Here is a 25,320-nt window from a genome sequence, read left to right as displayed (position 1 = left end):
GCTAGGATGGGCTCACAGATGTGGGGGGCTTTATCAGGTCAAAATCTCAGCCACCACCTAAGTTGTACCAGCATCCTGGGGAGAGACATGTAGCCCTCTTTCCCTCCTTGTTCTCTCTCCCCTCACCTGGCTTTGTGGCTCTGCACAGCACTTAGCACCACCTGGCAGGACATTCTCTATCATTTGTTTGCGTGAGTTTCATAAGTCCAAGGGTATGCTTTGTTTACAACTGTCTCCCTGGCTCCAAGAACAGTGCCTGGCACACAGAGCTGCTCAATAAATGTTTGTAAATGAAAGTGGTTGCTGTGTAGATCCTACATGCCTAGAGCAGAGCCAGGACACTTATTAGGGATGGTTAATGTTTACGGGCACATACTACATGCCAGGCATGTTCTAAGTGCTTTATATGCACTATCTCATTTGATACATGAGAGCCAGATGGCCCTCGATGATCTGCAACACCTGGTATCCATGCCCTTGTATATAGTTCCCTCCTACCCTGAGCTGGGCTGACAGTGTAACTAATAGGAAACTGTGAAAATAAACGAGTATGACTTTAAGTACAGGCCATAAAATATATTATGGCTTCTGCCTTATTCTTCTGGATCATCTGTTCTGGGAAAAGCCAGCTGCCATGTTGCTAGGACACTCAAGTACCCTATGGAGACATACATGTGGTAAGGAACTTACACATTCTGCAAATAACCAGCACCAACCCGGCCTATGAGTGGGCTTTCTTGAACATCAATCCTCCAGCCTCAGTCAGGCCTTCAGATAACTGAAGCTCCAGCCAACATCTTAACTACAACCTCTGAGAGACCTTGAGCCAAAAACTACCTAAGAAACTGTTCCTGAATTCCTAACCCATAGAAACTCTGTGAGATCTACATGTTTATATTGTTTTAAGATGCTAAGTTTTGGGGTAATTTGCTATGTATCAATAACCAATAACTGACACAGATCCTAAAAACAGCCCTATGAGGGAGGGATAATGATGATCACCATTGTACAGAGGGAGAAACTGAGGCCCAGAGAGGGGAAATCTTTTGTCCAGGGCCACACAGATAGTGTAACTATGGGACTGAACCCAGGTTTGAATGACTACAGAGTCTACCCACTGGGATGAAAAATGTCCAAAGTGAATGCCAGCTCTGCCCTTGAAGGATGAAGGCTAAGACCAGAACACTGAAAGAACGTATCTGCCTCCAGTACAAATTTGTGCTGGTGAATTCAGGGCTCAGGTGAACGTGACCATTATAAAACGGCAGGCTCAGAAGAAGGAAACAAGGCAATAGGAGTGAAAACCAGCAGAAACAGACACTCAGAGTTCAGACAGCAATACTATCAGATAGACATTATAAAACAGAAATGTTTAATGTGCTTAAATAAATATATAACAAGTTTGAAACTATGGCCAAAGTATAGAAAACTATATCAAGTAACAAAGTGGATTTGAAAACCTAAAAGAACTTCTAAAATGAAAAATACAATAACCAAAATAAAAAATTCAACAGATGGGTCAAACCACAGATTAGATGTGGCTAAAGAGGGAACTAGTGAGATAGAAAGCTGACATTAATCACAGAGGCAAGAGACTCCATAAATTTTTACAGACACATCATAGTGAAAATGTGAAAAGACAAAGAAAAAAATCTTAAAAGCGGTCAGAGGGAAAAAAACCAGAGAGATTACTTTCAAGAGAACAACAGTACAACATGGATGAGCCTCAAAAACATTATGCAAATGGAAGAAATCAATCACAAAGAACCACATATTGTAAGACTAAATTTACATAAAGTGTCCAGAATAGGAAAATCTATAGAGACCAAAAGTAGACTAGTGCAGAGGGGGCTAGAGAGTAGGAGATAGTGTCTGCTATGGGTACAGGGTTTCTTTGGGGGGTGGTAAAAATGTTATAAAATTAGGGACTTCCCTGGTGGTCCCGTGGTTAAGAATCTGCTTTCCAATGCAAGGGAAGTGGGTTCAACCCCTGTTCGGGGAATTAAGATCCCACATGCCGCAGGGCAACTAAGCTCACACGCTCTAGAGCCCGTGCGCCACAACTAGAAAGCCCATGTGCCGAAACTACTAAGCCTGCATGCCAAAACTAGAGAGCCCACGTGCTGCAACAAAGATCCCGCATGCCGCAACTAAGACTCGACGCAGCCAAATAAATAAAAATAAATATTTTTTTTAAATGTTCTAAAATTAGATCATGGTGATAGTTGCACAACTCTGTACTAAAAACTATTAAATTGTACACTTTAAATGGGTGGATCTTATAGTATATAAATTATTTCTCAATAAAGCAATTTAAAGAAAGAACAGCAGTTAGATTGACAGGTGAAGATGTTTTAACAGCAACAATGGAAGCCAGAAGACAATGGAATGCTGTCTTTAAGGTGCTGAAATGCCAGCTAGAATTCTATACCCAGCAAAAACGTCTCTCAAGAGTGAGGTCTAAATAAAGATTTTTCAAACAAAAACCAAGAAAGTTTGTCACGAGAAGACTCACCCTACAGGGACTTCTAATACAACAGTTCTCAAACTTGGCTTCTCATTACACTCACCAAAGAGCTTAAAAACTCCTGATACCTGGGGACCCACCCCAGATATTCTGGATCAATTGATCTGAGATGTGACCTGGGCATAGGATTTTTAAAAGTTCCCCAGGTGATTCAAACATACAGCTCAGGCTGAGAACCTCTGCCTTATAGGATATATTTCAGGCAAAAAGAAATTGATCCCAGATGAAAGTCTGAGATTCCTTCATTCATTTAATGTAATCCATGGGCAACTATTAAGTGTTCGAAACTGTTCTAGACACCAGGAACACAGCAATGAGCAAAACACACAAAAGTCCCCACCCTTTGGAAGAGGGAAACAGCCAAAAGATAACCAAGATAAAGAAGTAAAATATGCTGTTAGATAGTAATACATGCTTTGGGAAAAAATGAAGCCAGGAAGGAGAATATAAAATGCTAGATTTAGGTGCGTGTGTGTGAAATTTCAGAGTGGACAGGGAAGACTTTTGGCTAAAGCCCAAATTAAAGGGCGAGAGCAACCTATGAAGATATTTGGGCTATGGCAAGTGCAAAGGCCCTGAGGTGGGAGTGTGTCTGCCTTGTTCCAGGATCTGGAGGCCAATGGGTCTTGAGTGGAGTGAGCCAAGAGGATAGTATTCAGAGAAGGAGCGGCGGCAGTTGCAGGCCTTGGGGGGAACTCAGCTTTTACTTCGAGTGAGATGGGAGCTATTGGGGGTGTTTTGAGGAGTGGCATGGCTTGATTCTAACAGGGCCCTCTGGCAGCTGGGTGGAAAATGGACTGTGGTGACCAAAAGGGGAAGCCAGGAGCCCAATGAGGAGGCTGGTGCAGTACGCCAGAGGAGAAAGGATGGAAGTGGATTGGGATGGGGTGTGGAGGAGGTGAGAGGTGACAGATTCTGGAACTATCGTGCAGGCCGAGCCCATAGGATCTGTTGATCTATGGGATGAGGGGTGGGAGAAAAGTTCAGGGGTGGGAAGACTGGAGGATGCAAAGGGCTTCCAGCCTGTCCCCGGAGAAAATAAACTTCATTAGTGGCCCAATCAAACGGTGGAGAGTGACCGCCGAGAGGCAGCGTCCGGCTGGCTAAGGGTGGGTTCCTGAGGCCGTCCGGCCTAGATTTAAATCCGGCTGCGTGGCCTCGGACAGATCAGAAACAAACAGAGCCTCTATTTCTTCTGCAAAAGGAGCAAGGACCGGCCGGCCCGCCGCAGTCCTGGCAGCTGGACTGAGCAGGGGCGTCTCCACGTCGCTCCCCGCCCCTCCCGGCCCCGCCCACTCCCCCAACCCTCCCGCGGCGCTGCTGGCTAAGCTACTCCGGTGAGTGAGGGTCTAGGAGTCCGGGTCCGGCCGGGGGAGGGGTGGGAACGCCTCGAACTGCGGGACAGAGCGCCCCGGACCGCCGAGATCCGGAGCAGGGGCCGCTGCCACGTCGCCCGAATGGCGGGGAGACCCGGATCCCGCGAGACTCTTCCGCCCCACTTCCGGGGCCGCCACTTTCACTTTCTTTTCCATGGAGGCTGCTTCCCTCCGTCTCCTGACAGACTGGGGCCGCTCTGCCGGGGAGGGAGTTGGGCTGAAATCCAGCGCCCCGGAGGGCGCTTTTCCCCAGCAGGGAAAAGGGGAGGCCCTCCTCGGGGACTCCCAGCGCCGCGGCTGTGCGTCGTCCCTCCCCGCAGCCAGGCCTGTCCCGTTTCCTCTGTTGCCCTTTGCGGGCTTGCCTTGGTGCCCCCTTTCACCTCCCACGCGGGGTCCCGGCCGGTTCCCTACCCCAGGCCCCATCCCCGGTCCTCGGGTAGTGTGATGCTACCCGACTGCCACCGGGGACACCGAGGCACAAAGAAGGCTTGGGCCGCGCCAGAGGTCACCGGCCTGGACTGAGTTGCTCGTGGTCGCCCGTCCTCTAGCAAGTGACCGGGAGGTGGCATTTCCCCGGAGCTGCAGCCCCTGCCTGGGGGGATGGGCACAACCACGCCAGATGGACGAGAAGATCAAGAAAGGTGGGCACAGCCTGGAGGCGACTGAGAAACTTCGGGGGTGGGGAGGGGGGAGGGGCATTAACCCTGTCGTCCCTCTACCCACCTGCCCCTCAGTTTCCTCCCTTGGGGCCTGGTTCCTTCCAGGGGCCTCTTGTCATTCATTTATTTGATGCCCCTGAGGCCTCAGTGGGCCAGCTCTGCTGGGAGGGGTGTAGGGAGCTCCCAGAGGACACAGGAGACCCCCCAGGCTGGTGAGGGAGCAGACCTCAAGGGTCGTTGCCTTCCCCCTGGCCCCTTCCACCCAGCGTGGGAGAACTTAAGTAAGGTCATGTCACCAACCTGCTCACATACCCTCCTGTGCTCCTTGTTCTTAGAACAAAGCCCAGGGCAGTTGGGTAGCCCACAGGCCTGCTGGCTTCGCTGACCTCTGCCTTCCCCCATTGGGCCCCTTGGTCATTCTGCTTGGAGCCCCACAGGTTTCTGTTCTAATCCAGCCATTTCTTGCCCAAGGCCTTTCCCTTTCCCTTTCTCTGTACCTGGAACGCTTTTGCCTAACCAGGTCTTGACATACCCAACTTCTCCTCCTTCACTTCTCAGCTTCAATGTCACCTCCTCCTAGAGGCTTTCCTGATTTCCTTACCCTGTTCATTTCCTTGGCAGCGTGGATCACAATCTGAATCTTTTTCTTTTGTTAAATTTGTTAATTGTCTTCTTACTGGGCTGGGAGGTCCATGAGAAGAGGGACCCTGTTTATCTTATTCACTGTTGAAGACCAGTTTCTGAGACAGTGATCGGCACACAGTAAGAATTAAGTAAATGTTTGTTGTATAAATGAGCGGAAGTATGGGGGGACCTGGGAGTATGAAGGGAAAACAGAACCAAATGAGCAGGGAGGGGGAGTGGGGAGTGGGAGTGGGGAGTGACAGAGAAGGCCTCCCAGAGAAAAGGGACTTTTAAGCTGGGTGCTGAAAGATATGTAGGAGTTCACCAGGAAGACAGAGAGGAAGCAGCATGTACAAAGGATCACCTCCTTCCTCACCCCCTTAACCCCAGCTCCTGAAAAATAAACCCTGTGCTAACCTGCTTCCACTGTGGATTTCAGCTGAGGAGGTGGCCCAGAGACTCACCCGAGCAGTGGCTGGCGGGGATGAACAGGTGGCTATGCAGTGTGCCATATGGCTGGCAGAGCAACGGGTGCCCCTGAACGTGCAACTGAAGCCTGAGGTCTCCCTGACACAGGATATCAGGTGAGGAGTACGTAGCTGACCAGGGACTTAGGGCTTCCTGAACCCCAGTGGGCTGCGATATAGCCCGTTAAGTTATTCTTAATGGCAGGTTCTGGTGTCAGGAGACCTAGCTTCAAACCCCAGCTCTGTTACAAATCAACTCTGAGATCTAGGGCAGGTCACTTCACCTCTCAGAGTTTGTTTTTTTCATTTAAAAAATGGGGCAGGGCTTCCCTGGTGGTGCAGTGGTTGAGAGTCCGCCTGCTGATGCAGGGGACACGGGTTCGTGCCCTGGTCCGGGAAGATCCCACATGCCGCGGAGCGGCTGGGCCCGTGAGCCGTGGCCGCTGAGCCTGTGCATCCGGAGCCTGTGCTCCACAATGGGAGAGGCCACAAAACAACAGTGAGAGGCCCACATACCGCAAAAAAAAATAAATAAATAAAAATAAAAAATGGGGCAAGATCAGTAGCTGTTCTTAGAATTGTTAGGAAGTGTATTAGGGTGTTAGGTCTCATATAACAGAAAGAGACATATTAACAGTGGTATCAACAAGTTTGATGGTACACAGTCCAGATGTGGAGGCTCTGCTCCCTGCAGTCCTCAGAGACTCATGCTTTTGTCTTGTTATGCCATTCATGGCCTCCATTCTGAGGTTCACCTTATGGTCCAAAATGGCTGTTCCAGTTCCAGCCATTGCATCAGCATTCTTGTCAGCAGGAAGAAAGGCACCCCCTCCCACTCTCCTCTTAAGAACAGAGCTCAGAAAGTTGCACACACTTCTTGCACTTAACTCCCAAGGCCAGAACTTATTCTCACAGCCACACTCAGCTTGAAGGGAGGCTGTGAAATACAGCCAGGTATTGCACTAGAATTCAAGGCAAGGGTTAATGGATGCTGTTAGTCTCCCCAGGAGGCTTAAACTTGATGCCGAAATGCTTATTAGCACAGTACCTGGCACATGGTAATCACTCAATAAACATTGTTTTTTCCTGCTTTTTTCCTGCTGTGTAGTAAGACAATAGTTTTACAGTTTCTAATTTTCAATGGTGGATCCCATTTGATTTTGTTTTATTGAGATATAATTGACAGACCATATTCAACAATTTAAACAGTTCACCAATTTAAAGTTTATAGTTCAAGGCTTTTAGTATATTCACAGTTGTGCAACCATCACTGTAACCAATTCTAGGACATTTTTTAAGAAACCCTGTATCCGTACTCTTTTTTTTTTTTTTTTTTTTTTTTTTAAATTTTTTTGGCTGCTCTGTGCCCCTTGAACCCATGCCCCTTGCAGTGGAAGCTTGGAGTCTCAACCACTGGCCTCCAAGGAAGTCCCAAAACCCCATACCTGCTAATAGTCACTCCTTATCTCCCTACCTTTTTTTCCCCAATCCCCCCAACCTTAGGCAAACACTAATTTACTTTCTATCTCTAGCAATTTGCCTATTCTGGAAATTTCATATAAGTGGAGTCATACACTATATAACCTTTTGTGTCTGGCTTCTTTCACTTAGCATCATGTTTTCTAGATTCATCCATGTTGTAGCACGTATCAAAACTTCATTCCTCTTTATGACTGAATAATAATCCATTGTATGGATATACCATATTTTCTTTATTAATCAGTTGATGGACATCTGGGTTGTTTCTACTTTTTCGGCTAACATGTACAACGCTGCTATGAACATTTGTGTCCAAGTTTTTATATGGACATATTTTTTCCCCAGTTTTTTATGGCTGTGTTGGGTCTTTGTTGCTGTACCTGGGCTTCTCATTGCGGTGGCTTCTTGTGTTGCGGAGCATGGGCTCTAGGCACGCGGACTTCAGTAGTTGTGGCTCGAAGGCTGTAGAGCTCAGGCTCAGTAGTTGTGGCGCACAGGCTTAGTTGCTCTGTGGCATATGGGATTTTTCTGGACCAGGGCTCGAACCCGTGTCCCTTGCGTTGGCAGGCGGATTCTTAACCACTGCGTCACCAGGGAAGCCCTCCCCAGTTTTATTGAGATATAATTGACATATATAGTTAGTTTAAGGTATTGTGACTTTTATAATAAGAAATATATATTTGTCTTCTTCCTGTTCTTGGTACAGAACTCCTAAAACACTTGGAATTTCTTAAGTGATGAGAATGATAAAGGTGCCTTTTGTTATGTTAGTGAGGTGACTCTTGGACTGCCCCTAGATCACCTAAGGATGGGGGCTGGTCATCAGAGGAACCAATCCTGTGATTAGAGGATTGGAACCTTCAGTCCCATCACCCTGATCTCCGGGGAGAGGAAAAGGGCTGGAGGTTGAATCGATCATCAGTGGCCAATGGATTAATCAATCATGCCCATGTAATGAAGCCTCCATAAACACTCAAAAAGGGTTTGAAGAGCTTCCAGGTTGGAGATTTGGAGAGAATTGCACCCCTTCTCACATACCTTGCCTATGCATCTCTTCTATCTGGCTGTTATAGGCTTTTATAATAAACCAGTAATATAGAAAGTAAATATTTCTCTGAGTTCTGTGAGCTGCTCTAGCAAAATAATCTAACCCAAGGAGGAGGTCGTTGGAATCCCTAACCTATAACCAGTCAGTCAGAGAACAGGTGACAACTTGGGCTTTCAATTGATGTGTGAAGTGGTGGGGCAGTCTTGTAGGACTTAGCCCTCAACCTGTGGAAGCTGACGCTGTCTCTGGGTAGAGAGTGCCAGAATCGAGCCCTGCTGGTATCTGAAAATTGCTTAGTGGTGTGTGGGAAGCCTTCCCCCTCCTCCCCCTTCCACAGGTTGGAAATTGAGCCTCAGAACCATTGTAGGTGTATGACATAATGATTTAATATATGTATGTATTGTGGAATGATTACCACAGTAAGTTTAGTTAACATCCATTGCCTCACATAGTGATAAATTATTTTTTCTTGTGATGACAATTCTTAAGATTTACTCTCTTAGCAATTTTCAAATGTATGATACAATATTGTTAACTATAGTCACCATGCTGTACATCACTTCCCCAGAACTTATTTATCTTAAAACAGGAAGTTGTACCTTTTGACCACCTTCACCCCCCTCCCTGCCAACCAGTCTATTCTTTTTCTCTGACATTGGTTTTTTTTAATTCCACATATAAGTGAGATCATACAGTATTTGTCTTTCTCTGTCTGACTTATTTCACTTAGCATAATGACCTCAAGGTCCATGTTGTTGCAAAGGGAAGGATTTCCTTCTTTTTATGGCTGAATAATATTCCACTGTGTATATATACTGTACATGGAAACAACCTAAGTAACCATGAATGAATAAAGAAAATGTGGTGTATATGTATACAATGGACACATATTTTCATTTCCCATTCTGTGGGTTGTCTTTTCACTGTATTGATAGTGTCCTTTGAAGCACAAGTTTTTAATTTTGACGAAGGACTGTTTATCTGTTTTCTTTTGTTGTTTGCGCTTTTGACGTCATCTAAGAAACCAGTGCCTCATACGTGGTCATAAAGGTGTATCCCTATTTATTTTTTTAAGAGGTTTATAGTTATAGCTCTTACATTTAAGTCTTTGATCCCTTTTGAGTTAATTTTAGTATATGGTGTGAGGTCCAACTTCATGTTTTTGCTTGTGAATATCTAGTTATCACAGCATTATTTTTTTAAATTAATTAATTAATTAATTTATTTTTAGTTGCATTGGGTCTTCATTGCTGCACACAGGCTTTCTCTAGTTGCGGTGAGCGGGGGCTGCTCTTTGTTGCGGTGCGTGGGCTTAATTGCGGTGCGCGGGCTTCTCTTTGTGGTACGCAGGCTTCTCATTGCGGTGGCTTCTCTTGTTGCGGAGCACGGGCTCTAGGCACTTGGGCTTCAGTAGTTGTGGCACAAGGGCTCAGTAGTCGTGGCTTGTGGGCTCTAGAGCACAGGCTTAGTAGCTGTGGCGCACGGGCGTGTGCTCTGCAACGGGAGAGGCCACAACAGTGAAAGGGGCCCGCGTACCACACACACAAAACAAAAACAACAACGAAAAACCATACCACTACACACAGCTTGTTTATATCAGTTACACTTGTTACTGCCACAGCATAATTTAATTAGCTGTTACATCAATCTATAAAACATGAGTACTAAAAGAGAATTGTGTCTATGAAAACTAAGTTGATTGCTTTAGAAAGACAAGATAGAGATGAGGCACCAAAAATACCTGTTATCATTTTAGGGTGGGACAGTTGTAAAAAATATGGTAAAAATCCAGAAGGGCTCTGTACTCAGATGCTTTGAGAGTGTAAGTTTTTGCTCCACTTTAAAGAAGCTGATACTGGAAGTCATAGACCATGTATAATGCGTGTGGTTCATACAAAAAGAAAAAATCATGGGGAACTCCAGTAGCAGATTTGTACTCAAGAAAAGCCATTGGCCTTTTACCTAGAGATTGGCCATTGAATGTGCATTTGTATCCTGTAAGGTAAAATTGTTAAAGTCTGCAGCTGTTTTTGCAGTTCTCTGCTTTAACGATTTTTCTGACTAACTGATCACCACTGATCCTGATGACATTAGATATAAGGGTTCCAACTGTATTTTTCTGTTATTGGTGTTAAGGTTATAGCTTTTAGTTTTTGTTTCCTAAGTAAAATTCAGGCTTCTATGCTTTGCCTCTAGGTTGATTTTAAAAATGTAAACCCACTAAAATAGCATTTATAGTATTTTGATTATGGAAATATTACTCAGTGTAGAATAAGTAGTGCAGTTGAAACTTTATGCACTTTCATGTTTCAAAACCCCTGTTGCTTGCAGAAGAATGTCTTGAAGGTTAAGATCTCGTCCTTCTTTAAATTTCCTTTTACTTTTCTTCCATTCTCCTGCATCAGACTCAGCTATTCTTTTTTTTTTTTCTTGTATTTCAAAAACTTTTCATGTGGAGAGGTGGATGGTAAACTTTTGGCGTCTATACATGTCTAAAAATTTCTTATTTCCCTGATAGTTGGCTGGGTGTTGAAAATCATTATCCTGAGGAATTTTGAGGTATTTTCTGGAGTATTTTTAAAGCAAGTCTCAGATTTTAGTTCATTCATAAGTAATTTGATATGTCTTTAAAAAATGACTTAAAAAAACCCTCAATACCATTATTACACCTAAAAAATTAACAATAATTACTTAAAATTCCCTAATACTGTATTTATATTCAACTTTCCTTGATTATCTTGTTAGTGTTTTTTTTTTTTTTTTTAAACATCTTTATTGGGGTATAATTGCTTTACAATGGTGTGTTAGTTTCTGCTTTATAACAAAGTGAATCAGTTATACATATACATATGTTCCCATATCTCTTCCCTCTTGGTCTCTCTCCCTCCCACTCTCCCTATCCCACCCCTCCAGGCTGTCACAAAGCACCGAGCTAATATCCCTGTGCCTTGCGGCTGCTTCCCCCTAGCTATCTACCTTACTACGTTTGTTAGTGTGTATATGTCCATGACTCTCTCTCGCCCTGTCAAAGCTCACCCTTCCCCCTCCCCATATCCTCAAGTCCGTTCTCCGGTAGGTCTGCGTCTTTATTCCTGTCTTACCCCTAGGTTCTTCATGACATTTTTTTTTTCCTTAAATTCCATATATATGTGTTAGCATACGGTATTTGTCTTTTTCTTTCTGACTTACTTCACTCTGTATGACAGACTCTAGGTCTATCCATCTCATTACAAATAGCTCAATTTCATTTCTTTTTAAGGCTGAGTAATATTCCATTGTATATATGTGCCACATCTTCTTTATCCATTCATCCGATGATGGGCGCTTAGGTTGAAGAAACCTGGTCTTTGACCTCCAGAATTCTCCCACATTCGGAGTTTATGAATTGCCTCCTCATGGTGTAATTTAATATCTCTCATTTTCCTTGTGAACTTGTAGTTTGACCTGAAGGTTAGGATAGTAAGGAGTCACTGTTACATTCACAGGAATTCTTCCTCATTTTCTGATTGTTTCTTGCTGTTCTTGCTTTAAGGATGCGGCGTTTTCCCAAATCACTCTGGAGGTTCTAAGTGGGCTTTCCTGTTATTGTTCTACACCCTAATTTTTCTGTGTCCTGGGATCAGTTCTGTTTTTTTTTGTCTTAGCCCTCCCTTTTCATGCTTTTGGTCTTCCAAAAAAGTTTGAGCATCTTTGAGAAGGTTGGTGTTTAAAACCACTTTCTGTGGAATAATACTGTTTGGGTTGAAATCCTGCCTCTAACAGTTATTAATTGTTTACTTGGCAGAGCCACTGTAACCTATCTGTGCCTCCTGTTTTTATCTCTAAAATAGGGGTTACAGCAATACCTGCCTCATGTGTTCACTGAGAGGATTACATGAGTTAATACATGTTAAGTGCTTTGAAGAGTCTTGGCATACAGTTAATAACTGTTGTGGTTTGGCTAAGGAGCCAGTAATAGCCAATAATAGAAGAGGTTGGAGAGCTTGGGAGGGGCCAGAGCATGGAGGCCCTTGCCATGCCACAGTGAGTTTGGATTTTATTCTGAGAGCCATGTGGAGCCATTGCAGGGGCCTAAGCAGTGAGTTCTGAGACAGGAATCACAGGGGAGTGGGAATCCAGGAGCTGGCTGGCGGCTGGGGTTGGACCTGAGGCCCCTTGCCCTCCCCGCAGGCTGTGGGTGAGCGTGGAGGATGCGCAGTTGCACACAGTCACTATCTGGCTCACGGTGCGGCCTGACATGACGGTGGCCTCCCTCAAGGACATGGTGAGTGAGGGGGCAAAAGGAAGACGCGTCAGGGCGGAGGTCCCCCTTTTGCCCTGCCTCTCTCTATTCTGCGCCTCCCCCCCACACTCCCTCTGCATCCTCCCGGCCAGGTGTTCCTGGACTATGGCTTTCCGCCAACCCTGCAGCAGTGGGTGATTGGGCAGCGCTTGGCCCGGGACCAGGAGACCCTGCACTCCCACGGGGTGCGGCGGAACGGGGCCAGTGCCTACCTCTATCTGCTGTCAGCCTGCAACACCTCACTCAACCCTCAGGAGCTGCAGCGGGAGCGGCAGCTGCGGATGCTGGAGGGTGAGGCTGTGCTCCAGAGCGGCATGCACTCTCCTGAGGTTGTAGGGGAGAGGGAGCAGGGAGCAGAGCCCAGGGGCTTTCGTCAGGAACGTGCCTGCAAGACCTTATCCGTAGTGGGGAAGAGAGGACAAAGGACATCCCAGGAAGGAGCCATTTGGGGAACCATTTAGAGAACAGCTGGTCTAGGGGAGAGGGGCTGAGTTCAGTCCCCACCCTGGCATTTATCAGCTGTGTGACCTCAGGCAAGTCTCTTCTCATCTCTGCTCTTCAGTTTTCTAAATCTGTAAATTGGATATGATAATAGCTAGTTTTTATTCTAAATTTTTTACTTCTTATTCTGAAATATTTCAGACCTACAGAAAAGTTGCAAAATTGTATAAAGAATTGTATAACGAATTCCCATGTGCTTTTCATGTGGATTCCCCAGATATTAACATTTGACTATATTTGTTTTGCTTTATCATTCTCTCAGTATTTATTTATGCATAAGTAATTTTTTGGAACTGTTATGAGAGTAAGTTGCAGACACGTTGTCCCTTTCCCCCAAATACTTGTGTGTATTTCCTTTAAAAAAAAAAAAAGGCTCATTTTCTCACTACATACACCTATCAAACTTAGGAAATTAACATTGATACGGTCCATTGATCTAATGGACAGATCTTGCTCAAATTTTACCAGTTGTCTCACTAATGTCCTTTATAGTGAAAGACCTGGCCCTTGGCCTCGGTGGCTCACAGTCTTTTTCAATCTTTGGTCTCCTGTCTTCCCTTGGCTCTCCTGTTGTTTGAAGAGTCCAGGCCAGTTTTGTTTTTTGTTTTTCTGTCCCATGTGCCCTCATGAATGGATTCAGATTCAGTATTTTGGCAGGACTACCTCAGAAGTGTTGTTCGACCCTCTAGGTGCTACACTTAGGAGCACAGGAGATCAGTTTTCAAACAGGGTTTTTAAGCTGGGAGGCCCCAGGAGCAGCCGTGGGTGGAGGAGGGGCTCTGACCCCTGGGAGCCAGGACACTCGGCCAGGTCTGGACCCACCCGGCAGGACCACCGAGCTGGAGACTCCTCCGGAAGGAGAGAGATAGAAGGGGGCAGGGTAGGGGGGTGGTCAGTGCAGAGCCCAGGGTTCCTGGCTGGCCCAGGGTGTGGACGAAATGGGCTGCAGGGATCTGCCACCCCTGAACCCTCCTCCCCAGATCTGGGCTTCAAGGACCTCACGCTGCAGCCACGGGGCCCCCTGGAGCCAGTCCCCCCGAAGCCCGGGGGCCCCCAGGAGCCGGGGCGGGGGCAGAACGACGCCGTGCCAGAGCCCCCGCCGGTAAGCTGCCCAGTGCGCGCCCCTGCGCCCCTGACCTGCCCGTCTCGTCTCCCTGCGCTCACCGCCCCTCTGCCCCCAGGTGGGCTGGCAGTGCCCTGGCTGCACTTTCATTAACAAGCCCACGCGGCCCGGCTGCGAGATGTGCTGCCGGGCACGGCCCGAGGCCTACCAGGTCCCCGCCTCGTACCAGCCGGACGAGGAGGAGCGAGCGCGTCTGGCCGGTGAGGAGGAGGCGCTGCGCCAGTACCAGCAGGTGGGCGCGGACCCCGGACAGACACCTGCAGACTGGACGGGGGAGGCATAGGCCAGGAAGGGAGGCACCTCCACATTGCCGCTCCTCCCCCTGTTGCTGCCCCCTCCTGATCACACCACTGGTGGTGACCCTGCACTTGACTGTGACCGGCCTCTCCCTGAGCTCATCCTGTCGCTAAGACCCTGCTCCCCAGCTGTGATGCACATCCAAGCTTATCTGCCCCGCCACCCCCCACCCCCACCCCCCCCAACAGTGGGCTGTGGCGCTGCCCCTGGCTTTGACTTAACACTCTCACTGTGCACACGACAGTACCGGGCTCTGACCCCAACATCCTAGCTGAGACCCTGACCACTCCCCCATCCGCCGCCCCTTTGTCCGCCTGTGACCTCGCTCTTGCTCCACTCAGCCCTGACCTCATTCTGAATCCTACTATTCCTGACCTCGCCTTCCTCCCTGGCTGTGGCCCACCCAGACTTCCTAGGATCTTGGACCTAGCCCTTCACCGCTCCCTGGGAGGTTGACCCAGCCCTCCGTCCTGCTCCTCCCACAGTCCCACCCTCATCATGTTACGCACGCACTGATTACACAGATACCTAACCCTGAGCGTTCGCCCATTCTGATCGGACGCTCCCATCCCCCACTTGGACCCAGTCTGCCCTTGTCCCACCCCGGCCATGACCTCACTGCTGGTCCCATCTACAGCCTTGGCCCGGACCCTGTTCTCTCTCCCGCCTTGCTCAGCTCCCTCGCTTTATCACCACCTCCCATACCCCTGACCTATTCTGTGGCCTCGACCCGGCTCTGCCTTCACCCCCCTGGCCCTAGCCCTGCCCTGCTTCTTGGCAGAGATGGGAACCCTGCTACTCCTGACTCCCCGCTCAGACCCTGGCCCCTTCCTTTCCAAACGCCATCGCTCCCTGGCTTGACACCAGGTTGCAGCCTTAACCTGCCATTGCCTGGCCCGCCTCCTGCCCCACCCCCACCCCACTCCCCTGTTTCCTCGCCTCCCGCCCCGCCCTGCTCCCGGCCCCTCCCTTCCCAGCATCGCCTGCTGCCCAGTCCCACCCCCACCGCAGGATTCTGCTTCGCCCCCCCCCCCTCCCCGCCGGCCGTCAGGTTTGACCCATCCCCTGGTCCTGCGCCCTTCTGGCCCGCCCTTGAGACCCTGACCCGCCCCGCGGCCCCACCCCCGTGTGCCCAGCGGAAGCAGCAGCAGCAGGAGGGGAACTACCTACAGCACGTGCAACTGGATCAGCGGAGCCTGGTGCTGAACACCGAGCCTACCGAGTGTCCCGTATGCTACTCGGTGCTGGCGCCCGGCGAGGCCGTGGTGCTGCGTGAGTGTCTGCACACCTTCTGCAGGTGCGGCCCTGACCCCACCCCCAGCGATGTAGTTCCTCACGGCTGCGCAGTACCCATGGCTGAAAGGGGGTGGGGCGCAGTGCTCTTACATCTCCTTGGACGCCCACAGAAACCTGCGAGGTAGGCACTCTCTCCCCTTTTTGCAGAGGAGGAATGTGAGGTACAGAGAGGCCAGCAACTTGCTCGAGGCCACACAGCTCAGGCATTCTGTCGCCAGAGCATGCGACCTTCCACACAACCGCCAGGCCCATGTAAGGCCTGGGTTCTGGCCTGGCAGCCCGTGCCAACCCCGCCCTGACCCTCGCTGGTGGACAGTCTGCCCTCTGAGGCTCCACACCTGGCCCTGGGCTGTGGAGAACATGTCCTTCTTCACAGCACACATTTGATGAGCTTCCCTGGGTGCCAGGGACTGGGCTAGGCCTGGGGATCCAGGAGTGAACAAAAAAGCTCATTTTCCGCCTCCTGAAGCTTACATTCCTGTGGGCAGGCCGATGTTAATCAAATAATCACTGATATAATTGTAAATTGTGCCAAATGCTAAGTACCAGTGGATTATGATAAAAGTAACAGAGGCCCAGCCCTATAAGAGGTCTGGGAAGCTCCTAGGGAGGCTGCACTTGAGCAGACCAGGGGGTCCAAAGTGGGTATGTGCCTGGCCTGCCTGTGGCAGCAAGGGGTCAGTGTAGCTGGAGCAGAGGGATGGAGGGGGTTAGGGGATGGGGACAGAGAGGTATTAGGGAGGGTGAGTCACCGGGGCTCTCAGGTTTGCTCTGGGTGGGATGGGATGGGAGGCTGCGGGGAGGGACATGGTAGACCCAGGGAGCCCAGTGAGGAGGCTCCTGCAGTCCTGCAGGTGAGGTGATGGGACCTGGGCCGGAGTGATAAAGGTGGCAGTGGGGGGGACAGAAGTGATGGGTTGGTGGGAGGGATCGGAAGGAAGGGAGGTATTGAGGAGAAGCCCGCCTGGGGTCAGGCCTCACCATGTGAGGGCTGGAGTTCTGGGGGCTGGAGTCCTGGGGGATGGGGTTCAGATGACCCCTAACCTCCCCACCCTTTCATACCTCTCCCAGGGAGTGTCTACAGGGCACCATCCGCAACAGCCAGGAGGCTGAGGTTGCCTGCCCCTTCATTGACAACACCTACTCATGCTCGGGCAAGCTGCTGGAGAGGGAGATCCGGGCGGTAAGGCCTGGGAGAGGAAGGGGCACCCCCCTGTCCCAGGGAACTGGGCCCTGAGCTGGCAGGTGGGAACTGGTTTGAGAGTCCCAGTCTCAGGCGCCAGTCATTTATCAAGAGCCTTTTCTGTGTGGGATGCTGGAAGCCCAAGGGGTGGGCAGGACAGGAACTAGGGGAAATACTTAGTAAAGAAACACCCTTATGAAGAAAAGACAGCAGAGCAGTTAGCAGGGGGGAATTCTGGGGCCAGATGGCCTGGTGACCTCAGGTCAGATACACAGCCTCTCTGTGCCTCGGTTTTCTCATCTTGGTTGGGGTCAGAGACTTAGTTTCTATTTCAAGGGTTGTGAAGATTATAGTGGAAGACACGTGTAAACAATTTGGAGTAGTGCTTGATACGTGGTATCAGTTAGCCCTTGTATCAGTTAGCTTCTGCTGTGTAACAGATTACTCCAGACTCAAAACAACCACCATTTATTTAGCTTATGAATCTGTAAGTTAGCAATTTGGGTTGGGCTTAGCTGGATGATTCATCTGGTCCAGGTTGGGCCTGGCAGAGCTCAACTGGGCTTAGCTGGACTGGCGTGATGGTCTTATCTGTGATGGCTGGGATGACAGGGCCTCTTTCCACTTTGGTCTCATCCACCCCAGGCTGGCCAGGGCCTGCTCATGTGCTGGTGTCTCAAGGATCCAAGAGCAGCCAGTGCAGGAGCGCTTTCCAAGGCTGCTCACTTGCTCCTGTCCCTTTGGCCAAAGCAGGTCACATGCTTAAGCCCAGAGTTTGTGTGGGAGGGAACCACCCAAGGGTGTGGAGTTGGGGAGACATGAACAAATAGGGGCCACTCCTCCAACAACCTTTCACAGGGCTGTATGTGTCTGCATGTGTGTGTTTTCTATTATTATTAATGTTATTATTATCGAGTTATGCCCCTGACTGCTGGTCATCTTGAACAAGTGCTCTCCCTTCTCTGTGCCTCCATTTACCCATCTGTAAAGTGGACTGTTGGACTTGATCATTGGTTTTTAAACTGCTGGGGAATGGCCTTCCCAGAATTGGGCATCTTGGAATTCCCAGGCCAACATGGAGGCAGGGCTAAAGGTGGCTGAGGTCCAAACGAGAGACCCCCATCACTGCATATACAAGACCCCGTTTCTCCACATCACTTCTGCCTGTTTCCTACAATGCTGCTTCTCAGAACCCCCTAAACTTTACTGAGTATTTCCTGGCACCTAAGGGGTTCTGCCTCAGGGGAAAGAGGGCAGACAGAAGGGGTGGGCCTTTGGGAACTCCCAGCCTTTACACTAAGAGAAGCCCCATTTTTAACTGTTGTTTGTGGGGCAGCTGAGAAGGGCAGCTCTGGCTTCCTTACTCTTGCCTGGAGAGGCCCCAAGACATAGATCATTCCATATGTCCTGGCACCCACAGTCGCTGCCCAGAGGCTTTCCCTATAAAACCCACCTCTTCCAAGGGGCATTGTGATGGGGCCAGAGTTCATGCCAAGGAGCTGCAGGGCTCATGCTTCCCTGGAGCTCGTGGACGTTGACCAAAGCCTCAGAGAATAGTCAAGTGTGGCAGAGAAAGAGGAAGGGGCAGGGATCAGCAGAGTAATGCAGTGGAGGTTGTTTTACAAAAAACATGCCTAAACCACAAGAACCAGAACAGAAATCAAAGAGGAAAATCACGCACCGACTCTGCCATCCCAGAAAATATCTGATGGCATTTTCTCCTGTTTCCTTTGGTGTCTCTGGATAGACATGGTTTTTTTTCTTTTTAAATTAACTATTAAGGTATACCTTGCACACAATAAAATTTGTCCGTTGTAAGCATGCAGTTAGATGAGTTTTGACAAATGTAACTCTTAAGACTACCACTCAGTGAAGATATAGAACATAGGCATGATTTTTACCTCATTGTAACCAGTGTAGGGACAACAGCTTTTGCTATTTTGCTACAAAACCTTTCTAAAGATTATTATAAATCTCTATGGCATACATCCTGTTTAGTTCTCCTCTCTTAATAATTCCAGTTTCTGGAATTATTAATAATTAATATCAATAATTATTAATATTAATTATTATTAATAGTTCCAGTTTGTAAGGAATGCTTCAGGGAACATTTTGCATGGTGTCTCTTCCTTCTTATGTATTATTTTCTTAGGATAAACTTGTAGAAGTAGAATAAGTCTCAAAGGGTCAGAAAAGTTTGGGATGGTTGAAACATTATTGCCACGTGGCTTTCTCAGAGTGCTATGTACCAGGATGCTAGTTTAACCACATCTTCCTGGAATTGCTTGTTATTGTTTTTGTCCACTTTTTTCCCTTTTTAAAAGATTGTGGTAAAATATATATAACATTTACCATTTAACCATTTTTTAAGTATACAGTTCTGTGGCATTAGGTGTAGCCACATTGCTGTGCAATCATCCATCTCCAGAACTTTTAACCTACTTTTTTTTTTCCTTTTTTTTTTTTTGGCTGAGCCATTCGGCTTGCAGGATCGAACCCACGCCCCATGCAGTGGAAGCACAGAGTCCTAACCACTGGACTGCCAGGGAATTCCCTTAACCCACTTTTTGAATGGAGTTTTTAACACTGCTATGTTGGACTTTATGGGTTGGGGGCTTCCTGAGGGATATTTGGTGGGCAGGAGGGCACATTGTCAGGTGTTCTGAACCCAGAGCACCAAGGTTGTGGTCTACTGGCAGCTCCTGAGCCCTGAGGATTACCAGCGATTTCTGGACCTGGGCATCTCCATTGCGGAAAACCGCAGTGCCTTCAGCTACCACTGCAAGACCCCGGACTGCAAAGGATGGTGCTTCTTTGAGGATGACGTCAACGAGTTCACCTGCCCTGTGTGTTTCCACATCAACTGCCTGCTTTGCAAGGTGGGGACAGGGACCCACACTGCCCAGTCACTCTGGTCCTGCCAGGAGCTCACTGCCATTCCGAGTTTGTTCTCCTGGGAAGGGAGCTGGTATACTGACCTGGTTGCAATGACTTAGAGCTGTGTGTCAGTGGCCAGGCTTGGCTTGGGCCCTGATCTGAGCCTAAGCCTTAGACTGAGCCCTGAATCCGGACTGAGCCTCTGAATAATCCTGGCCCCAGACTGAGCCCCGATCCTGGCCTCTGATGAACCCCGATCCGTCACAGACCAACCCCAGCCCTAGCCCCAGACCGAGTGTCAACTCCTGTCCTGAACTGAGCCCTGCCTGACCCTCACCTCAGGCCATCCCTGCCCTCAACAGGTGACCACAGTAGAGACTGGTGGTCAGTCTCTCTGACTCATCCTCTCAACAGGTGACCACAGTAGAGACTGGTCTTGGGCGAGTAGGCAGGGCTGAGCCTACTCGCAGCCCTGCAAGCTCACTCTCAGAGCATTAGGCCTACAGCCAGGGCAGAACACAGCCGGCGACGAGGGGCTGCGGCTTAGGGATTTCTGTGCCTGTCAGGACTTAAAATAAATAGGTATATATGATTACTATCGTATGTGCTGACCCTGGCTTCACCTCCCTGGCCTCAGGGTGTGTGGTTTACAAAGGAAGCCTCTGTCACTGACACCACGCAGAAGCATTAAGTGCTTATGTGGATGCCTGCTCCGGCCCTCACCTCTCTAACTCCCTGGAGAACTTTCTCACCTCGAGCCCCTCATCCTGCTGCAGGCCATCCACGAGCAGATGAACTGCAAGGAGTACCAAGACGACCTGGCCCTGCGGGCTCAGAACGACGTGGCTGCCTGGCAGACGACGGAGATGCTGAGGGTGAGGCTGGGTCAAGGCTGAGGGCCGGGGATTTGAGTTTTGGGGAGGGATGGGGACTTCTCTGAAAGGACTGTGGTTCATCCAGCCCTGGAGGCTTGAGCTCCTGCTGGCATCACTCCCATCCGGAGATGGGGCTCAGGACGAGTGGCGAGCAGCAGGGAGTGTCCGGGTGGAGAGAGGAGACTGCAGACGCATGGGAGAGGAGGCCGCATGCAGCCGGGCCTGGGTGGAGCAGCATGGGGGAGTGATTCTGCGACTCGGGGGGGGTGGCTGGTTTCTCTCTGCAGTGGGGCGGGGGCCAGGAGACGGGCTGGGCCTAAGGTCAGCACCTGCTCTGCTGCAGGCCATGCTGCAGCAGGGCGAGGCCATGCACTGCCCACAGTGCCAGATCGTGGTGCAGAAGAAGGATGGCTGTGACTGGATCCGCTGCACTGTCTGCCACACCGAGATCTGCTGGGTCACCAAGGGTCCTCGCTGGGGCCCCGGGGTGAGTCCCCAGGGAGCAGAGGTCTCAGGGGTGCTGTGGGAGAGTGCCTGAGAGTAGAGATTGGACAGGTCAGCCCATGGGCCAGTTCTAACCCCACTGCCTGCATTTGTGTAGCTCATGATCTAAGAACGTTTTTTACATTTTTTAAAGTGGTTGAACATATCAAAAGAAGAATATTTCATGACATGTAAAAATTATATGAAAGCCGAATTTTAGTGTCCATAAGCAAGGTTTTGTGGGAGCCCCGCTCATTCGTTTGCATACTGTCTGTGGCTGCTTTGGCACTACAAAGGCAGAGACCGACTGGCCGGCAAAAACTCAGGGAACTGTCTTGCCCTTTACAGAAATGTTGGCCCAGCCCAGCCCTAGAGGACAGCGGCCAAGGGTGCGGGTGGGAGTCAGGTAAAGGGGTGGGTCCCTGGCTCTGGCACACACTGACCGTGGTTAGGCTGTCACTCCCTCTCTGAGTCACAGTTTCTTCGTCTGTGAAGTGCAGGTGATAGCTGGGCCTCAGGTTTACTGTCAGAGTCAAATGAAAAAATGCAAGAGCAGTACTTAGCGCGGTGCATCTGTCACACGGTGAGCACGTGCATGGGGGCTCATGGTGGCTGTCGTTGGGAGGAGTGTTCCTGGAATTGGGGCTCGGCGTAATCCGTACAGGCAGACAGTGAGACAGGTGGAGGCTGAAGGAACACACTCTCATGCCGCCAGTGTGCTGACCCACCCCGAATATGCAAAAATCCATCAAGTCCTGTCTGGCTCCAGGCCTAGGGGTGGGTAGCCAGACCACAGAATTGAGGCTGCTACGGGAGCCCAGAAAGGCCGCCCAGAAAGGCCTTAACGGCTGCCTCCATCCGGTAGCTGGGGCTGAGAGGGTCATCTTAGCAGGGGGGTGTGCCCGACCCAAGGCCCAGGGTGGGAGTCTGTGCTTTGGGGGTGTAATGGAGTGCATGGCGGAGGGGGAGGGGCCCACTGTCTTCACTGTCCTGACCTTTTCTCCTCTCCCTGCTCATCCTCTAGGGCCCGGGAGACACCAGCGGGGGCTGCCGCTGCCGGGTGAATGGGTCTCCTTGCCACCCCAGCTGTCAGAACTGCCACTGAGCTGAGGATGGCCTGGTCCCCATGCTGACCCAGCCCCACATCTGCAAGCTGCTGTGGGACAGGGCTGGTGCTTTGGCTCTGATTTCTGGGCTGGGAGATGCCTTTGCGCTTGGCTGAGACAGGGGCCCTGAAGAGGCCAAGGCCCCTGAGCTGTGTGGATGGACTTGTTTGCTGTGGGCATTGCAGAGGCCCTGCCCGAGCTGGCCATTGTCCGCGGCTGTATCTGCCCCAGTGCCTTTGCCCTTCCCCTGGGGCTTGCCAACCAGACCCTTCATCTCCTCTCTGTGGCTCCCATCTCTGCCTAACCCAGCTTTAAACACAGCCCTGGCCGGAGGCCTTGCTGGATGGAGCCTCTGAGAGCCCCGTGTGAGTCCACACTTCCCTCATCCACCTCCCTCGTCTGCAGGACGCTGAGCACTCACAGCCTCCCACCTCCCCTGTTGGCTTTTTGGGGGTGACTTTTCTCTGGCTTTGCTGTTGGAGGCCTGGGGCTTCTTAGAATTGCTGCTAATTCTGCTCAGAGCCAAGAGGAAGACCTGGCAGTTTCTAAAGACAGTCCAGCCAGCCCAGCTTCCTTATCTCCCTCTTTGCCGCCTGTGTAAACTAATTAAAATGGTTTCCCAGGAAGGGATGAGTGTGATGTCGTGAGAGGGAGCAAAAGGGTCATGGGCTGTGACTCTACACGGAGACAGGCAGGATCCCAAGCTCTCTGGGAATTGCAGCCAAAAGTTGACGTGTTGGTCCCTGTCGGTGTAGAACGAAGGTGCGGCTGAGCACTGGGATACTTGCACTGGACTGAGCACCCCTGCGCCCACTCGAGGGGCAGGATGCTCTGGGTCAACGTTGGCCTGGACAGGCAGCTTGCAGTGTTGAGAGTCCCCAAGGCGGGGTCTGCAGGTCGGCGTGGGCTTCAGGGGGAGGGAGGGAGGGGCCGAGGCAGCAGCTACAGGCTGGCAGGAAGTTCTTGCTGCAAACTTCTGACCTCTCAGTGGGCATCCAGTGTTGGAGAAGAGAGAGATTTCAGGAAGAGGTGAACCTGCAGTTGCGGGTGAGCTTGTGATCCTGATTTTTAACACCTCAGACAAGATGGCACAGTACTGGTCCAGCGCTGTTTACTATGCCCACTCTGCAGGTCAGAGACTGATAAAACACGGTTCTGGGCATCCATTCTGTTTTGACCTCATTCTCTGACCCCTCCAACACCCCTCCCACCCCCCACTTTGAAGGCCAGCACACTGTCTGAGCCGGGATGTGGATCATCATTACAACAGGCAGAGGGCGTCTTTGTGACTCAAGGTGTGGACTCCAGGTTCCAGGAGTTGGGGCATGTCATTGGGGCGGGGCGGAAAGGGCTTATTCTAGACCCTGGAAAGGCATTGCCACCCTGTCGTTGGGTGCCAAGGCTCAAAAGAGTTGACCCCAGGCTCTGTGAGCAGAGAGGTGAGAGAACGTGAGTGCCTTCCTGCTCTGCATTGGCTGATGAGGGGCATCCCCGCCCCGGGAGCAAGAAAGTCAGGCAGAGCCACTGACTGGAGGAAACGGCAAGCTGAGCAGAGCTGCCAGAGCTGTGCTGCAGGAGAGCGCAGGGCCCAGGTCAGGGCTAACCGCTTGCTCTCACCGGCTCCTCCCTCCTCCCTCTCCTGCCAGGGCCTGTCTTGGCGAACCTTAGGGGCCTGTAGGGAAGAAAGCAGACCATTCTTTTGGTGCACGGGTATAAACCAGCAAGCCACAGTATTGTTTTAGAAATTTGAATTGGTTGCCAGTATTTTTAAATTGGAGATGCTACTTTAAAATCTAGATGCCCAAGTTCTCCTGCAAAAGTCGAAGCTTGGTAATCCTGGCTTCTCATTTCCACATGGCAGGTCCAGAGTCACGTGATGTTCCTGATCCAGTTCACCACAGTCCTCGTCACCCCCAGCTCTCCTCACACGGCCTTTCCTGTGCCCTGGCACCATTCTTCCTCCAATGAGTACTAAGAAGTGTTAATGAAACATTTCTTTACCCATGGCTGTATCAGCTGAGGCTGGCAGAGGGGGGGACCACATGGGCTGCGTGCGTCTTTCACTTGGCCCACTCCATCTACACCAAGGCGGGCATCGAGTTTATGTCTGCTGCAGCCAAATGGGTCAGGAGGGCAAATGGAGGGGCGCAGGGCTGTCCCGGGGTTCTAATCTTCAGCGCCATACTTCACATGCCAGTGGGTGAAGGATCTAAGAGGGGCAGGCTCACAAGTGCTCCCTACTGCAGGGTCAAGTGGAGGTGCCTCCCCCTCCCAAGGGGTCACCCCAAACTGGGCCCCAGCACCAACTCTCCAGGGCAGACTTGAAACCAAACCCCACAGGCCCTGGACTCAGACCATCTACCTGAGGAAGCAGCCGGAAGTCCCAAATGTGCTTGTGTGACACAATCTTTTTCTCCAGGGATGGGGAAGGCAAGGGGAAGCACATTGCTCAGATAAAGAGCAGCTGCTAATGTGGGCAGGAAGTGGTGGATGGGCCCCACAGCCCGTGCCAGAGTAACATGTGTCTTCTAGTGTCCGGGGCTGCCGTGAAAGCCACTCACTTAAAAAGCAGGAAGCTGGAGGCAAGCCCACAGCCTTGCCAGCTCACAAAAGCTGCTTGGCAGGGCTTCCCGGGTGGCACAGTAGTTGGGAGTCCGCCTGCCGATGCAGGGGACACGGGTTCCTGCCCCGGTCCGCGGGGATCCCACATGCCGCGGAGCGGCCGGGCCCGTGAGCCATGGCCGCTGAGCCTGCGCGTCCGGGGCCTGTGCTCCACAGCGGGAGAGGCCACAGCAGTGAGAGGCCCGCATACCGCCAAAAAAAAAAAAAAAATAGCTGCTTGGCAAATTCCAACCAAATGTAAATCTGCAGAAAAGACAACTAGCAAGTAAAGGGCCTTTGTGAGGAAAAGGCAGCAGGGAGTCACCAGCAGCAAAAGGAAGAAAGCAAGCCAGGCTGAGCCTCAGGCCCCATCATCTTTTAGTTGGATTTGGCAAAAGCCTCTGGCCTATTCTTCCTTTCAGTCACCACTTAATCCGGGGATGAGCTCCCCGGGCCCAAGTGCAGGGCTGGCTTAAGGCATTTATTGATCCATTAATGTTCACTGAAATGGAATCA

The 25,320-nt window shown here is 50.4% G+C and overlaps 1 protein-coding gene across 4 annotated transcripts; it reads left to right on the top strand.

Annotated features, from left to right (window-relative positions):
• The first annotated feature begins 3,856 nt into the window (after positions 1-3,856).
• Positions 3,857-22,845, top strand: RBCK1 (RANBP2-type and C3HC4-type zinc finger containing 1). Of its 4 annotated transcripts, none has more exons than XM_022592780.3 (12): positions 3,857-4,544; positions 5,626-5,770; positions 12,351-12,444; positions 12,555-12,753; positions 13,944-14,065; positions 14,145-14,318; positions 15,520-15,800; positions 16,751-16,862; positions 19,562-19,741; positions 20,516-20,614; positions 20,970-21,101; positions 22,122-22,845. In XM_022592780.3, the coding sequence occupies exons 1-12, from the start codon at positions 4,523-4,525 to the stop codon at positions 22,200-22,202; spliced, it is 1,641 nt and encodes a 546-aa protein (XP_022448488.1). In that variant the 5' UTR covers positions 3,857-4,522; the 3' UTR covers positions 22,203-22,845. The 4 variants fall into 4 exon arrangements, with proteins under 4 accessions (XP_022448488.1, XP_022448490.1, XP_022448487.1 ...); XM_022592779.2 differs by having other exon boundaries at positions 3,863-4,544; positions 20,958-21,101; XM_022592781.2 differs by having other exon boundaries at positions 3,869-4,544; positions 15,520-15,680; positions 20,958-21,101; positions 22,122-22,844.
• Positions 22,846-25,320: the final 2,475 nt, after the last annotated feature.

This window comes from Delphinapterus leucas, chromosome 15 (assembly GCF_059928025.1).
Source record: "Delphinapterus leucas isolate spDelLeu-1000000601 "Yukka" chromosome 15, BTC_Dleu_Yukka2, whole genome shotgun sequence".
Taxonomy (NCBI): Eukaryota; Metazoa; Chordata; class Mammalia; order Artiodactyla; family Monodontidae; genus Delphinapterus; species Delphinapterus leucas.
The sequence above is the reverse complement of the archived record's forward strand: the minus strand, read 5'-3'. Positions and strand labels throughout refer to the sequence as shown.

Coding starts and splice junctions, on each gene's coding strand:
- RBCK1 (XM_022592779.2), top strand. CDS start 4,523: ATGGACGAGAAGATCAAGAAAG. Junction 16,863..19,561: donor TGGAGAGGGAGATCCGGGCG/GTAAGGCCTGGG, acceptor GTCTACTGGCAG/CTCCTGAGCCCTGAGGATTA. Junction 20,615..20,957: donor AGACGACGGAGATGCTGAGG/GTGAGGCTGGGT, acceptor GCTCTGCTGCAG/GCCATGCTGCAGCAGGGCGA.